The sequence below is a fragment of the Agelaius tricolor genome, unplaced genomic scaffold, assembly GCF_023055355.1.
Source record: "Agelaius tricolor isolate 1412-34295 unplaced genomic scaffold, bAgeTri1.0.p SCAF_14, whole genome shotgun sequence".
Taxonomy (NCBI): domain Eukaryota; kingdom Metazoa; phylum Chordata; class Aves; order Passeriformes; family Icteridae; genus Agelaius; species Agelaius tricolor.
This window is the reverse complement of record NW_027269274.1, coordinates 10874998-10892045: the sequence shown is the minus strand read 5'-3', so window position 1 is coordinate 10892045 and position 17048 is coordinate 10874998. Positions and strand designations below refer to the sequence as shown.

Below are 17048 nucleotides of genomic sequence, written 5' to 3'. Positions count from 1 at the left end.
TTTATGCTTCTGCCTGTCCCCATCTCTGTTCCCTCCAGCACCAGCCTGGTAAGGTCCAACTATTCTTGACCCTGGTCCGGCTCTCTCCAGGCTGCCAAGTGTCAGCTGCATTCCTGTGTGGGAATGCTCCATGGCCAAGGTGCTGGCAAGTACTGGTGGGTAGCAGCTCCACTTGGCATCCCCTGTAAGTGCTGGGAATGGTGGAAAGGGTGGTAGGTGTTCCTTGAAGATCTTCTGAGAACTTAGTTTTGAATGTGGCATGCGGTTTGGTCTGGTCTTAGCAAAAGCCGAGCTTCCAGAGAGCAGCCCTGCATCCCCAGGAGGGATTTGTTAAGGAGACAGCCAGGCTCTTCATTTCCCATTGCATGGACCCGCAAGAGCTGAGGTCACAATGATTTGTGGCTGAGTACTATCACACCTGGAAAGCTCAGGGTGAGCTCCAGCCCCTCTGCACCCCATCTTACCCCCCTGGGTAAAATGTGGCCACACCACCCTGTGGTCAGTGATGGTCTCTGTGTTGGCCAGCAGGACCCTGTGCTCCCTGGGAGCCTGCAGAAGGGATTGCTGCCTGCAGAAGCAGGGCAGGGAGTTCTGCAGTGGTTCCAAAGGAAATCCATGCTGTGTAAAACCTGAGCTCTTAAATATCTTCAGCAGCATCCTTGGGGAAAGCAATCTCTATATTTAAATCTTCTCAATCTCTCCTCCGAAACTGCTCTGATGCACAGACTGAAGGGTCTAATTTCCATCCTGGTTTTGAACAGGGACCTCACTGCAGACAAGTGGTTTTCTTTGCTCTGGGTTCTGCATGGTGGGGAGCCATGGCATTCCCTTGGCTTTTTGGAAATGTATAGAAGGGTCTAGTGTAGCCAGGGGTGTGGCTCTCTGAATTGGAATTGGTGTAGGAGGGCCAGAAGTTTAGAGTATGGGAATGAAATTTTAAAACGTGAACAAAAAGGAAGATCAGGGAATTTAGCATCAAGAGCTCAAGCTGGAGTGAGTGAGAGGGTCTAAATCTATTTCAAGCAAAATATTTGCAGGCACTCTGGTGTGCTCAGTGTGAAGCCAGGCTAAGCTGGCTGTTATCACCAGGATCACTGGCCATGGAATGTTGGAGGATTTCTTCTCTAATCTTGAAAGTGTTTGTGTTTGGAGCAGGGACTGTTCTATGAGGAAAGGCAGGACCTGGAGTTTTGATCATGGCATGCTGATAGTAGCACTGTTGATCAGAAAAGGTTAAAAAAAAGGGTGGCTGTAACTTTCTGTCTTCTCCTGATGACATGGGTTTCATTCTCATGGAGTCCATCAGGTAATGCATGATTTTGTCATTGGACCTGTAAGAGACTCTGCATGCCCAGTCCTACTGCCTGGCTCTTAATATTTAATGTCCCCTGTGATATTTAGACCACTGTGCCCTGCGATATTTAGACCCTGATTGTTTATTGCTTATCAGCTCCTCCCGGGCAGTCTGGTGTGATTTGTCCATGGAGATAAAACACCAGGACAGCCCAGAGCTGCAGTAAAAAGAGGACTGATGGGTAGGAAGGGATCAAAGCTGGTGTTAAATGGGTGAAGCTGAACCTGCCGTGCCATCGGTGTTGTCCTTCTCCCTGTGTGGAGGTGAATGTGCAGTGGATTTTGTTCCTATTATAGTCCCCTTGCTGCAGGAAATGGCTTTTGGCTCTCATGCCATGGAAATAGTTGCTGGTGCACTTATGTGGTTGGAGCTGAATGAGTGGGAGGCTGAGATGGGGGTGCAGAAGGTGCTGGAGTCGGATGGATGGGTAAATCCAGACATGAGCCATTGTGCCTGTGCAGGCAGCCCCACTGGAACAGGGCTTGACTGGTGCTGGATCTGTGTATGGGGCTGCTGGGAGGGGAGCTGACCAGGGGGAGTACCCTGAAACAGATCCCCCCTTGGGGTATGCCCCCTGCAGCCCCCACTCTGTGGGCTTTTCCTGCCACTGGCTGCTCTGTTTGCAAGGCCAAAGCCCCAGTCCTCAGGCAGCTCCTCTCTCGCTGCTGTGTTGTTTAGGGACCAGGAAGGAAACAGCTATTTTCCTGGAGCTGAGAGGGGACAAGGGATCCAGCTGATCTCCAGCTGTGCTGCAGCCCTGGGAGCTGATACTTCCTCCCTGACATGTCCCTGGTGAAGGCTTGTTACCCCCTCCCTGCCTTTTTTCCCTGGAAATGGGGTGGTCCTCATTCCTGTTGTCAGGCAGCAAGGCTTTGAGGCCCTGGCCACAGGCAGAGACTTTGCCTGATCATTGCTCCATGTCCCAAGTGGGCAGGATGGCGAGGGTGGTGGGACAAGCCTTTGGCATTCATGTTGGGGTTGTCTTGGTCTTGGTTGCATATGTGGGCAGAAGCTGAGGGAAGCTCAGGAAAGAAGGTTTATGCTGCCCTGTTGAGCTGAGCAGCATCATTAAGAGGTGTAAATAATTTGGATTTACAGAATAAATAGCAAATTCTAAGCTATGGAGAGGCTGGGGCTGGTGGCTCTGGGTCTGCTCTGCTCCCTGTGATGGGCTGTGTGTCAAGGGCAACCAGTAGCCAAAGGTTTTGGCTGTCCCCATGTGATCTCTGGAGGAGTCTTGGCAGTGGAAGAGATGGCTTTTGTCTTGAAAACTCAGTACTGAGTCCTTCAGGTGAGAGCTTTCTCCCCAGGGCCTTCTCTGGGAGGTTTAGGAATTAACTCGCCCCAGGCTGGTCACGTGCAGTGTGAGTCCTGTGGGAGCTGGGAGGGTGACACATTGCCATGGCTTCATTCATGCCTTTCATGCCTGGGGCCTGCTGGGACTCCTGGGATGCCTACAGTAATTAATGAACAGGAGGAAAAATAATCCAGTATTTCTGTGATGTGCTCTGCCCTTCACTGCTGTCACCCAGGGCTTTATTTTTGCATGGAGAAGAACAGTGGCATGCAGAGAGGAGATCCCTGTTGCATTTTGCTTTGTGCTCTTCCTGCCCTTACCTTCCATTTTGCAAAGCTGAAATTCCTTCCCCATCTGTTACTGGGCTTTCCTACCTCCAGAGCTCCCTCCTTTCTTCCCAAGGCTGGAGAAAAAGCAGGATTGTTTTACCTGCCTGTACTCCTCTCCCTTGCAAGGGACATTTCTTCGGTGGGATGTGGTGCTGGGGTTTCACAGGATATTTTTTGCTGGAATGGGCACAGGCACTGTGTCGCTGGAGGCACAGAGGTTCTGAGACCCTCTGAGGCTCCCTTCCCAGGGAGGTGATGCCCTGCCAGCTGTCATGCTGCCCCAGGGACATCTGGAATTGCTGTCAGTTCTCTTTAGCCTTGGGGCAGAGCCCAGCATCCAGATCATGCAGGGCTGGTGGCTGCTGCAGCTCTGTGCAGAGGTGAAGTTGCATCACTGTTGCTTGGCCGAGGGTCAGCAAAGATTGCCACCCTGCCAGGTCATAGCATCACATGGAGGGGTCCCTGGGGTCCCCCATGCCCCTTCCCTTGTGCCACTCAACAGCTGCCAGTGCCTCCTGCCTGGTCCCTGGAAGCCCCAGGGCAGTGCCTGCCCATTGATTTGCTTGTTGGGGGCCCCCTCTGACTGCCTCAGCCCTGAGCCATGCTGATTGGGAAATAATTGCAATAATAATAGAGATATTTTGCTCCTGAGTGACTAGACAATATGCACTGGGCTCTGAGCCAAGAGGGTTTTGAAGGGCAAAGCTGAGAAATCAATGGCTCAAGAGTGCTGGAGCTGCTGTGGGGCTGGGGCTGGCAGGGATGGGGATGGCACCTAGGGCTTTATTTGGGATGAAAGTGGGGCAACTGCCTTAACCCATCACATGTTGTGTAATTCCTCCTGCCACTTCATTGTGACTTCACCATCCATCAGTCCCTCCCCCACCTGGGTTTGGCTCTACCAAAGATGCTTCTCCTGTGCATTATCCTGGCACTTGCTCCCTCTTTCCAGCAGTTCAGTTTTGGTACAGAGAGATGGGAAGGATTTTTCTGACATTGTCTTAATTCTGTCAAAATTGCTGGAACAGTGTGTTGGGCTGCACTTCCCATCCTGCTGATGGAGCAATGCTGGCAGACCCGGTCAGGAGAGATTTTGGGAGGTTTGCAGATGGTGAGCATGGGGCTGGTCAGTCCTGTGCTGTGCTGTGTGGGCTGGTGCTGGTGTAACTGGCTCTGCTGAGCCCACTTAGCATGGTGGAGCACCACTTGTGTGGGTGGCTGAACAAGAGGGAAAGATGGAAATGAGTTCAAATGAAAGGAAAAGGCGGTTGAGAAGTTCTGGGGAAGGTGTTGGAGTGTTTTGGGGGCTTGCTGGGCAGGGATGCTGCCCTGCCTCCTTCTCTCTTTTCTTTCCTATGGCAAACCCCAGAGCTTCACCAGTTCCCACCCCACCTCCCAGAGAGGTGCAGTGAGTGTGTCTGTCCTCAGCCCACATGGCTGAGCTCAGGATCCTGCCTGGGGATGACACACTGGCAGTAACACATGCTTTGAAAACAGCTGCTGAACCTGTGTCACATCTGCCAGTGAGGGTGAGGTGCTGGATTTGTTGCTGAGCATTTGGACATGGATTTAGATTAAGTATCTCCTTGTTTTTTGCTTTATTTTGTACCAATATCATTAAAGTCCCAATATTCTCCAACTCAGGGTGATGTTGGGCCCAGGACAAAAGCCTGGCTTGTACTCATCTTTATCAAGTGAATGGGTTTCACTGAGTGGAATCAGGCAGGTTAGTGATGAGGCAGGAGCATCCCAGCCCTGTGTGAACCATCAGTGAAACTTCTCCTGCAGGGGAGGTGGAGAGGACAGAACCCAGCTCTGCCAGATCTGAGCAGCTGCCTGCCTGTCTGGCAGGAGGTGTGTGTCTGATCCTGGTGCATTCCTGTGCAGGCAGCTGCTGGGATGGCAGGGAAGGGGCTGGCAGCCGCCTGGGGGGCAGGGGGAGCCGGGGTGTCGGCTGCCAGCCTGCCCTGCATAGCTGGGATGTTTCTGTGGGGCCCATCCTGTCATCAGCCCTGGGACAAGCCCCTGCGAGATGCATCCCCACAGCCCTGCCCATGGCCCTGCTGCTGGCTGTCTGTTCCCTTCCTCTGGTGTCTGGCTCCTGCCCCGTGGCACAGAGCACCTGTAGGGTCAGCCCTGGTGGGCACTGTAAGGGTCAGCCCTGGTGAAGGATTTGGGCACTGTAAGGGTTAACCCTGGTGAAGTGAGGTTGAGGCACTCTTAATGGCCATTTCCTAGTTATCCAGAGGCAAATCCTCACCACCCCAGACACCAAAGTTTGGTAACTTTGAAATGCAGTGGGAGGGAGCAGGAGCCACTGCCTTGACCTCCCTGCTCTTGGCCCCCAGCGTGCCAGTGTCCCCCTCTCCAGAAGCGCTCAGGTCCCAGGGCTGTGTCCATGGGATAGATGATGCCTTGGCCCTGCAGCTGCTCCTGTCCCTGCCTTTTGCTGCACCTTTCTGGGTGAAAGAAAAAAGAGATTGTGTCTCCTTGGAGCAGCTGATCCAGAAATTTAATTTAAACCCTTTCCCTTCCTTTGGAAACTGGAGAAGGGCGTGTGTGTGGCAGCTGCTTGTCCTGGGGAAAGGCATGTGGAGGGGCAGCTGGTGTCCCTGTCCCCACATTCTTACTGCCTTGGGGTGAACCCAGGCCATGTGCTAAGAGGGGCTTTGCAGGCTGACCCCCCCAAGGCCATCCCTTTCCCCAGGAGCCCCCCTGGCTGGACATGGATGTGCCATTTCCTGCTGCAGGTTTGTCAGCGTGGTGTTGTGTGACACCCGCAGCAGCTGTCACCTCTGCCCGGTGTGGCCAGGCTGCATAGGCCCTCTCTTGCCTCTGGGAGGTGGCCCCATGGCTTGCAGGGGCAGCTCTGCCAGGACCCACTCCTCTTCTGGTTATATTTGCCCTATCCTATGCCTTTTGGGTGGATGGTGCCAAAATCAAAGCAGAATGCTGGGGGTGTTCAGATGGCCCTGCTCTCAGGGAGGGGACATTGGCACCTGCTGATTTGGGTGTGGGAGCCTGGGGCTTCCACGGTGCCTGAGCTGTGAGCACCTATGGCCTTGGGAGGGGAAGGTTTCACTCCTGGGGCTGCACTCTGCCCTCCACCCATGACAAAGCATCTTCCTCCTCCCAGCTCAGCCTGGTGCTACAGAGCTGCTCACTGGTGAGACGACAGGCCAGGAGGGGACCAGGACATGGGCACAGGTAGGGCAGGGTCCTCTTTCCAGCATCCTCTCCTCACAGCCATGTCTTGTCCCTGCCTGTTTAGTCTCTGTCCCCAGTGGAGATGGTTGGGGCTGGGGAACTCTGTGCATCCCCCAGCGTGTGTTGAGAGGGAAGAGGGGAGGCTTTGAAATGCACTCCCATAAATAAGCCTTTCTTTGCCTTGCCTGTCAGTGCCGTGCGAGCCCTGTGGAACTGGAAAGGGTCCCCGTGAAAAGGCTGCCGAGTGTGTTTCAGGCAGATAAGTCCCTGCCTTTGAAGTGTGGCAGGCGGGCAGAAGCGCCCTCCTCTTGTAGCTGCTGCCAGCCGCTGCGAATTAATCACAGCCCCGCGCTGATAAGAGTACAAAGCCTGACTGAGCACTTCTCCTGCCCGGGGGAGGGGGCTGGGGGGACCGCTGGGGACCCAGGATGGAGCCTGGAGAGCCTGGAGGTGTGGGGAGATGTAGGGCTGGGGTGGGAGCCTGCAGGAAGATTGGCTGTGGGGCAGTGCAGAGCCCCCAGTTCCTGCTGCTGGGCTTAGGGGTGTCCCCTGTGAGATTGGGTCTCTTGGGGGCCTTCTCTGTAGGCCCCCAAAAATGAGGGTTTGGTGCTGTGAGGAGCCAGTGGCCCACCCAAACACCTCCCAGACCCCGCACAGAGCTCTGCTGGCATGTGTTAAATCCAAAAGCAGCCTTGGCATGTCTGCAGCTGCCTTCCCTCTCCAGCTGTGCTTCCTCCCTCTCCACCTGGTGTCCCTGGCCCAGACTGAGCTGTAAAGCCCTGTCCTCCTCTGGACCTGCTGCCAGGGCTGGGTAGGTGCCAGGTCATGGCTGCTGCCCCACGTTCCTCTCATTGCCTGTCTTCCCAAAAGCTGGCTCCTCTCTGCCCTGTGCCCCGTTGCTGGTGCTGTGAGGATGCTGGGAGATGTTTCTCCTGGCAGTTGGCTGATCAGCAGTGTTTGTGGCCCTGGGGAAGGGCCTCCTCACCTGGGCAAGCCTGAAGGGCACCTTGCCTGGGGGAGAAGCGTGCTCCCACGGAAGGAGCTGTTTCTTAGCAAGGTGACGTGCTTGTCTCCCCCAAAGCCTTGTATGGGATGGCAGCTCCTTTCTCCAGCCAAGACAAAGCCATCCCCAGGAATTGTCTCTGGGTCTCTTAGGAGAGGATTTTCCCAGCTGGGGCATGCAGTGTGCAGTCACTCATCACACCAGGGTCTCTAGGGCTTGGGGTATTGCCCCCAGTCCTTTCCCTCACCCTTCCTTTGACAGGATTCTCAGTTTCTGGGGGTGCAGCTCTTCAACCCCTCTTAGAGTGAATTTATTCTGGGTGCTGGCCCCATGGGGATGGGCTCATTGTTTGAGTGAGGAGGGTGTGCCTATGGGTTTCTGGCAGAGCAGCCCCTGGGCTTGTTTTGAGATGATTCACCCAAGCAGGGAGTTTTTAATTCCATGCCTCTGGCCCTCCCCATGTGCTAAAAAAGGCAGCAGCCCTTCAAGACCCTCACTCCTGCTGCTATGCCTCAGTACAGCCCCGGGAGCTGTGGCTGCCCCTTGGGGCTCCTGCAGCTCCTGGGAGGAGGCATCACCACTGAGTTGCTGCCTGAAGCCAGCCTGAGGCAGGCAGGAGTGAGGGCAGGAATCCTGAGCAAGAAATTAGTGTGAGTAATTATTAGTATTGGGTAATTATATCAGCGTCAGGATGAGGAGAAAGGTTAATATGTTTATTTATTTATTTATTTATGGTAAATGTCTTTTCCCCTGGGTGGGAAGGCAGCCAGGGTGGGCAGGAAGGAGAGTGTTTCTGAGGGGGTCTGCTCTGATTAAACTGCATCCTCTCCCCCTTTCCCTGCTCCCAGCTACCTTGGGTGCAGGGAGGGGGAGGAATTCAGCCCCTTCCAGTGTCTGTAAGAGATGGGAGGCTCTTTGTGCATTCCTTGTGCATTCCTTGTGCTGCTCTACCATGCTATAGTCCAAAGTGCCCATCCTTGTCCTGCTGGCCAGGATGGGGAGGTTCATGTTGGGCTAACCCTGCTGGAAGGGCCCTGATGCTGGATTTCCACCTCTGTCTGCTCAGGAGTGGGTGCTCTGGGCAGCTGCTCCTGCTTGGAGTGGGGGAGTCTGAGGTCTGTCTGCTCACACAGGTTGCTCATGGAAGTTGTGGAGGTGGAAGATATGGATCCCCAGGAGTGCTCAAGCTAGGTTGGATGGGGCTTTGAGCAACATGGTACAATGGAACTAGGGAGTTGGAACAGGTGTTAGAACTAGATGAACTATAAGCTTCCTTCCACCCAAACCTTTCTGTGATTCTGTGATCTCCTCATGCTGGAGAGGAGTGTTAAGATGCATCTTCCTACCATGAGCTAACTCACAGTCTCCCTCTGTGCCCTGCACTTTGGCCAACCAGAAAACATCTTGATTACCAACTCTTCCAAATTTAATTTTCCTGATTCCCAAACACACCTACAGGTTATCCTTAACAGGGGGAGAGGTGCTAGAGAGAAGGGTTCTTGTGTGTGCATGGCCCCACCAGAACATCCTGACGTGTGTCAGGCTGGGTTCCAGCCCCGTTTGACTACTGAGAGTATTTTTAGGTTCTTCCTGGAGCCTCAAATTAACTGGAAGTGCATCATGTCTGTTGTTTTTTTAATACATCTCTTTCTCTTTCCCAGCACTGCACAGTGCAATAATGTAATGGGGAAATTACCCCGCTAGTTAAAAATTACTGCCAGCGCCACACGCAGCCATAGATCTATTTTAGAACCAGGGTGAAACTGTATCGATTATTCTGTGCCACAACTGCAGCCCATAAAAGGATTGGAAAGGTGTGTTTGTCACTTTGCCATGGTGGGGTGGGGACATGATGCCTTGCTGGGGAGTGGAAGGGATGCTGCTCTCTGTTATTCTCCTCCAGAGAGCTGGCTTGGGGAGGACTTTGTAGGGGAGAAACTGAGCACTGGGAGGGGAGGAACTTGTGAGGAGATGTGGGGAGGCAGGGTTGTGCTCTGGGGGTGATGCTGGGTACCACAGAGCAAGGGACACTGCTGGGCAGGGGTGCCACATAGCCCTGTGCTGTGGATGTCCAGGGCTGGGCCTCCTCTGATCTGTTTGGAGTAGGCACAGACATGGTCCTGGACCTGGGCAGAAAGATACCCCTGTTAGAAAGGCCCGCAGAGGCTTTAGCACCCCTGGGTACCCCAGCATACAGTGGTACCAAGTGCGAGGCTGATGGGGAGCAGAGTCTGTCCAGGGGTCTAGCAAAGGATGCTGAGAAGGTGGGGGGAATACCAGGACAATTTTGGGTTATGATGAAGGCTCTTCAGTCCTGTGGAAGGAGGTACAGGGGGTTTTGGCTGTGCCATGAGCTCCCAAGAGTTAGCCTGGCCCTGCTAGCCCAGTTGTCACATCCCAGGGGAGAGGGCAGCCCCTTTGCTCACTGCTGTGCAGGACTCATCTCTCTCTGGTTGCTCAGGGGTCTCTTTCTTAATTAAATACATTTGTTTTGTAAAACTGCCTAAAAATAATCCGGGGCTGGTGCATGCAGGAGGCTGGCAGTGAATCAAAGGCGCCGCTCTAATTAAACGGGCCCCGGTTTGTTTGTGAGCCGCATACATTTCCATGCTAATCAGCTGCACACCGGGATCCTGCTTTCCCAGCCCCTGTCCTCCTGATTGGGAGCTGTGCAAATGCTGGCAGCAATTTACTGCAGGAGCAGGCAAGGTGGCCAGGCTGCTGAGATGGGGGCACAAGGGGTGGTCATGGATGTGCTGGGCTGTGGGAGTGGGTGTGATAATCAGGGCAGGATTGTGGGATGCATTTAGGGGGGGTGCTTCCAAGCAGCCAATTTGCCCCTCTCTTATGGGGGAATCCTGAGTCCTGCAGAGGGGGATGCTGGACCAGGTCTCTGTGTGTGCCAGCAGCAGTGTGGAGATAATCACAGGTAGAGTTTGCTCCATCTTGCTGGGCATGGTGCTTCACTGTCTACCACTGGGATTTTTGCAGAATATATGGCTGATGTGGCTCCCATCCCATCCCATCCCATCCCATCCCATCCCATCCCATCCCATCCCATCCCATCCCATCCCCTGAGCATTTCTCTGGTTCTGTCCCCCTTGAGGCTGTCCCATGCCCAAATCTGGGGGTATCACAAGTAATGGCATGAGCACAAAGTACTTCTGGCTGGTGGAGGTGCCACTCAGGGTGTGCCAGTGGCAGAGCTGAGTTTAGCCCTGTGTGGTGTGTGCCTGCAGCTGATCGCTGGGGCATCAGGAACTGGCGTGCTTAGGAAGAGCTTTAACGTAATTGTGAGCCACAAGAAGATTAAAGCCTTCACCATGTTCCTGCTCAGGGAACAAAGGCTCTCTCTGAACCTCTGTTGACCTCCAACTTCCTTGAGACCCTCTTGACTTCCCTGGTGACGAGTCCAAGTGTTTCCTGTGATGGATGGGCGGACAGGAGCGGAGCCTGTGTGCAGTGTCCCTGCCTGGCAGGGCTCGGGCTGTGGGCTGTGTGAGCTCAGCTGCTCTCAGCACCACTGGGGCAAGGCAGGGTTTGATGCTTTGCTGCAAGCTGGGGACTCATCTGCTCCATGCTACAGCTTGGAGGGGTTTTGGGGCTGAGCAGCAGCACGTAGTGGTGTGAAATGTGAGAGCCAGGGATGTGTCCTCCCTCCCTGGAGGGAGACAAATGCCATCAGCATGAATGTGGTGCAAATTCGCCAGACAAATGTAGTAAGGCAAGGGAGGCATTGCAGTTTGGTTTTCTGGAGAGTTGGAATGCTTGCAGAGCAGCTGATACTTTGCTGTCTGCAGGGGCTGTGGAGTCACCCCATTGCTGTGGGATGGAGGGCTGGTGTCCCTAATGGGGCACATTCTGTGTCCCCCATCCTGGGGGGGCTGAGGTGTGTGAGGGATCATGCTCTCATCCCCCCTTGCTCTCCCCACAGATCCTGGTGGACTTGCCAGCCGAGAGGAAGCACCAAGCTCTGCAGTATGAGAACGTGGTGGCCCACGAGGGCAGCTCCATCCTGCGAGACCTGGTGCTGAGCCCTGACCGCCAGCACATCTATGCCATGACTGAGAAACAGGTAAGGGGAGGGGTCAGCAGTCCTCTGCTCTCCTGACTTGGCAGCCCACACTGCAGCCCTAGACTGCAGTCCTGAGTGCTGGGAAGCCTTTTGGGCAGATCTCTGGTGGGGGGGCTGGCCTTTGCTTCCTGGGATTGGAGCTGCCGAGGGACCCTGGGGCAGCTCCTCCCTGCAGAAACACTGTCCTGAGGCTTTAATTGTTAGCAGCAGCTGCTTGAAATTCCCATGGTCCCTGGGGACCAAAGGCTTCCTGACCCTTCCTTGCTGTGAGTGGCTGGCCACAAACCTCCTCCCTGTTTTGGCCGTCCCCTCCTGAGCAAGGGTTTTGCAGGTCAGCGGGAGCTCCTTGCTCCAAACAGCTTTTTGTCCTCTGGAGCAGCTGCTTTTGCATGACAGAGCAGAGGGAACATAGGGCTGGTGCTGGTGTGCATCCCACAGTCCCTGCCTCTGCTTGTGCTGAGCTAACTGGAGGTACAGACCCAGTCTGGATCTGATGCTGTCATCCTGGCACCAAATGGGTACATGATAGGAAGTTTTGGTTGTCTTAGTGTCCCCATGACCTGTGGGAGGGCTGCTGGTGTGAGTTCATCCACCTATGGGCTGAACTGGAGGGAGTGAAGCAGGTTCCTGTCATGGTGGTGACTCTCTGGCTCTGGTGGGTGACACAGGGTGGCTGTGCCGGGGTGTGCTGTGTCTCCCAGCACCTCTGCTCCTCTGCCCAGCCAAGGCTGTGTGTGTGTCTCTCTGAGTGGGACTGCAAGCAGAGCTGGGAGCCTCACAGTCTCCTGGCCACCAGCCCGAGGGCTTGGGAGGGGAAAGGACGATGGAGCAGGAATGTAGGTTTGTCTAGACAGTCCTGAGGGGACAGCAGAGTTCTTTTCCCTCTCCTCCCAGTGGCTGTTTCTGGTTTCTGCTCTGCTGCAGGAAACATGCAGCTTTCCAGGTGGGGCAGAACCTGCATTTGGGCTCCTCCATGCAGCTGTCCTGGGCTGTGTTTCCATCCCTGGCTGTTTCTGTCCCAGAGCTTGCTCAGTTGAGCTTCCCCTCTGCAGGGCAGATGTTGGAGAAGTGGATGCCAAGGGGGCAGTTGCACTGACCTGGACTGGGAATCTCCTCCAGGCACCACCACAGTTTCTGGGACCTGACATTTGTCTGTGCAGGGTCTGCCAGGGGGGTACCCTCTGCCACCACCTGCCTAAAGCAATGTCAGGGACAAACAAATGGGGACAGTGCAGGTGTCCTCACCACCCTGGGGGGACCGGTTGGCCAGTGAATCCCAGCCCTGCAGACATCATGCTGAGCCTGTACTCTGATGTGCTGTTTGGAGGGAGAACACCCCAGGTTTAGCCTTCAGTAGAGAAGTTTGCAAATTTTCATTAATGAGTGAGTGCTGCCCCATGGGAGCAGTGGGGAAACTGAGGCACAAGCACAGCAGCATGGTCAGCTGCTTGGTGCTGCAGATTCCTTGTGGCAGGCAAGCAGGAACCCCCTTCCTGCACCCCCTCCCTGTCCTCCCTCTTCTCCTCCCCTCTCCTTAATAAAGCCCACTCTCTTCCCTAGTATGCTCGGTGTTATCAGAGTGCTGGTGGAAAGTAATTAAATGAACAGTTGTAACAGAGCTCGAAGGGCTTGGAGAATGAGGGGATTTTAATCAAATCTGGAGGAGCAATTAATAAAGGACTGGTAACCCTTTCAGAGCAGGGCTGCAGCAGCCATGGGGTGCCTGGCTGGCACTGGGAGCCCATGTAGAGCTGAGTTGGCCTAGCCCTCTCTCAAATACTGCTAAGGTGCAACAATGAAAGGAACTTTTTTGGAATAAATTCTCTGGGGTGGGAGTGTTTCCTGCAAATGTGCTGCCTGAGCCTGGGAGAGGAGTGGGTGATGGTGAGGGTGGTGGGTGATGCTTTCCCACTAACAGGCCAGGGTGAGCCTGTGCTGGCTCTGTCTCTGCCATGTCAAGGTGTGGGCAGAGCAGCCTGAGCCCTTTCACTCACGCCTGCTCCCCGCAGGTGACGCGTGTGCCGGTGGAGAGCTGTGAGCAGTACGAGAGCTGTGAGCTGTGCCTGGGCTCCCGGGACCCCCACTGCGGCTGGTGTGTCCTCCACAACATGTGAGTACAGCAGGATTGTCCCTGCAGCTCTGCCTGTGACCTACAGATGACAAAATGTGTCCATCCCCACTGCTGGGGGGTGTCCCTCCTGGACTTTGGCCCCAAAATGCTGAGAGATGGAATGGTTCAAGGGGTCAGTCATCCCCTCCTGTGGTGCCCAGGCTGTGCATGGTGAAGCTGCTGCCAGGGTCTGCACATCGTGCAAATGGGCTCCTGGGTTTAGCATTCTTGTGTCAATTAAAAAACTGAATATAAAATACTCCTAAGTCTCAGGGGAGAGCAGAGCTCTGGTACGGGCCTCAGTCATCCAAGGTCCCTACCTGGGCATCGTTTCCATGCCAAAGTGTTAAAAATAGGTTAGAAACTGTTGTAAAATAGTTGAGAGATCATTAAGCATGTACTGTTAGTTTGGTTATTATATTGTAAAAGGGGTTAAAAGGGTAGTTATAAGAAATAGGGTACTCAACGTACCATAACACACCTCAGTAAAGTGCAGCACCCCCCAAGTGAAACGAGCCAGCCTGGACAGCACTGTAATGGGCCAATCAAGAGCCTTAAACCTTCATGCAAATGAAGGATCCATAAATAAACCAATCCAAAGGGACAAAAAACAGGATAAAAAGGGGCTTCTGACCCACTGAAGCCATGCCTCTCCATCTGGGACATTGGGGACTGAAAAGAAGCCCCAGTGCTGGCACTGCAGCATCCTTGACAGGAACGCTCCTGCTCGGCCCACGGGCCCCCCTGCTTTAGGCCTTTCTTCTTCTTATCATAAATGCTGAAATCACTTTAGTTCGGGAGCTTGCTCTCGTTTTTATCCAAATATCAGGGTCTGTTTGCCATGGTGCCAGCCCAAGGCCCTGCAGGAGCCCAGGGGATTCTCCTCCTCACCACGGTGCTTTCCTCCCCGCAGCTGCTCCCGCAAGGACCGGTGCGAGCGGGCGGACGAGCCGCAGCGCTTCGCCTCGGAGCTGCAGCAGTGCGTGCAGCTCACCGTGCAGCCCAGGAACATCTCCGTCACCATGTCCGAGGTCCCGGTAAGGCACCTCTGCTCCCTCAGCCTCCTCCCAGCCACCTCCTGACCCTCTGGAGGCAATTAAAAATAACTGATGACTGTACGGTGAATAGGGAAAAAGGGGAAGAGAGGTCTGAGACAAAGCAGAGCAAAGTGCAAGGCACCGATGAGGGCGGGCCGTTGGCTCCATATTGATGGAGATAGTAAACCAGGTGATGATTATTCAGAAATGACATAACTGAGCAATAAATATTTTTCTCCATAATAAAGCATGACCATCAGAAATGCTGTTCATAGGCCAGCAATCTAGCTCCAGTTCAATAGGCTGTCTCTGACTCCAGCCTGCAGTAGATATTTTGGGATGAGACTTTGATGCTCAACTTGCTGCTCTCTCTCTGTGCAGGCAGAAAGGATGAGGCACTTCCCTGAAGTATTTTTCAGGCCATTAGCACCATGAAGAGAAAAAGAAACAGCATATACTAGTAATAAACTGTAAGGTCTAGATATCTGGCACTCAGGAATCCTAAAGAAGATGGCCAAGGAGTTCTGTTGCCTGGGGATGTATGTAATAATATGACTTTGTAATAAATAACTGAATGTTGAGAAAACCCCAGAAACAGGAAAGGTGGTAGTTTTTTTTCTCAGATGCATAAAGGACCAAATAGCCAGAGACTCTTTTGTTTTACTTCAGAATTAGAAGAAGAAAAGAAAAAGAACAGGTTCAGAATACACCTGATAGTGATTTAAGGATGGGAATATAATTTATGCCAGTCAACGTGGGTTTGTGTCTGACAAACCTCATTTTGCTCTTTGGTGAATTTATGACTTGAATTAGAAGAGGGACTGTGGGGATGTGATGTCTTTAGGCTCCTGCAAGGGTTTTGACTTGGTACAACACAATGTTCTTATTAAAAATTAGCATTACACAATATTGATAAAGCACGTGTTAAGTGGATTAAGAACTGGCTCTGTGACAGATCTCAAAAAGTTCTCATCAGAGGGGAACTGTCACTGGATGGAAACAGTTTCGAAAGGACTTGTGCAGGGGTAAATGTTCTTTGGTAATGTGGAGATAGATGTGATATGGCTGCAGATGGGACCTGCTGGGGTGCTAGGACTGGGGGTTGGTGTGGGTGAAGTTCCTTCAGAGCAGTTGGGTTTGAGTGGGGCTGTTTAGCAGAGAAATTGGGGTTTGGTATTGCCCAGTCTAAAGTTAACCATGGATGGAGGTGTTCACCTGGTGTCCTGGAAAGTGGTGCTGGGGCTGAGCCCTTGCTGTGGACTCTTGATGCTCCTGGGATGGAGCCAGGAGCTGGGCAGCGTTCTCACTCCTGGGGTAATTATCAGTTATCTCCATACTGATGGCAGGATGCTGCACAGAGGTCTGGGGTGGATGACATGGGGATGCTCTGCTTGGACTGGAGTGCAGCTTTCAAAGGGAGGGACTGAAAAACTCCCGTAAACATCATGTAAATGAGTTGGAGGCTGGAGAAAATGCCTTGCAGTGAGAGACTTCCAGAGCTCAATCTGCTTAGCTTATCAAAAAGAAGATTAAGAGGTGACTTGATTACAGAGTATAAGTGCCTTTACAAGGAGCAAATATCAGGGACTAAAGGGCTTTTTAATCTATCAAGGAAAAGCATAACAAGAACTAATGGCTGGAAGCTGTGAAAAATTCAAATTAGAAATAAGGCAAGCGTTTTGTAAAGTGAGAACTGCTGACCCTGGGGATGACTTTGTGAAGGAAGAGGTGGATTCTTCCCCTCCTTGCCTCTGCTGGAATGGGTGCCTTTCTGCCTTTCTGTGCAACATACTTCAGTCCCAGTGCTGTTCTTGTTCTCTGTAGAGAGCTGAGGCATAGTGGCTTGTGGTGTGTCAAGGGCAGAGGACAGAGGCTGTGAGTCATTCCAGCTCTTAACCCATTTAAACCTGTGCTCCTTCCTTGAGCAGGGAGGGGCATGGATGGGGCTCCCTTGCAAAAGCCCAGAGATGTCTCCTCGCCATGTGTGGGTGGCAGAGGAGGGATTGCACCCCCTGGTCTTTTCTGTTGGCTAGACTTACACATAGCAGACACAGAGGAACCTATTTTCCCAGTTCTCTGTGTTGATGCTCTTGCCTCTCCTCCCTAGCTGGTCCTGCAGGCCTGGAATGTCCCAGACCTGTCAGCAGGAGTGAACTGCTCCTTTGAAGACTTCACCGAGTCCGAGAGCCGCATTGAGGATGGGAAGATCTACTGCAGCTCTCCCTCTGCCAAGGATGTCATCCCCATCACCAGGGGCCGCGGTGAGCTTGTGCCCCAGAGTGGAGGAAAGCCTGAGACAAATGTCCCATGTGTTACCCCACAGGCAGAGGAGGACAGTCCTCCTGTGACAGTGATCCCAGGCTCGGACTCTGAACCCCACTTGGGTTTTCAGGATATAGGAGGAGAAGGAATTGCTGCTCATGGGAGGCTGGTTCTTTGGTCTCCTCCAAGCCATGGGCAGAGCTGCTTGGATGCAGCCTATGGCAGTGGGCTTGGAACTAGATAATCCTTAAGGTCCCTTCCAACACAAACCACTTTGTGATTTTACTTGCTGAGCACTCCTGGTCACCCTGGCCCTATTTCCATCTGTGAACCATTCCTGGGTAGATGTGACCATGGGGTCTAAGACATTCTCC

General features: G+C 53.4%; 1 protein-coding gene across 1 annotated transcript in view; it reads left to right on the top strand.

Moving 5' to 3' along the window:
• Positions 1-17048, top strand: part of PLXNA1 (plexin A1) — a 115436-nt gene that overhangs the window by 38256 nt on the left and 60132 nt on the right. Inside the window, exons 4-7 of the mRNA XM_071439649.1 lie at positions 11125-11265; positions 13275-13375; positions 14289-14412; positions 16520-16673. Of these exons, the coding sequence (XP_071295750.1) occupies positions 11125-11265; positions 13275-13375; positions 14289-14412; positions 16520-16673 (520 nt within the window). The remainder of the gene's footprint in view (positions 1-11124; positions 11266-13274; positions 13376-14288; positions 14413-16519; positions 16674-17048) is intronic.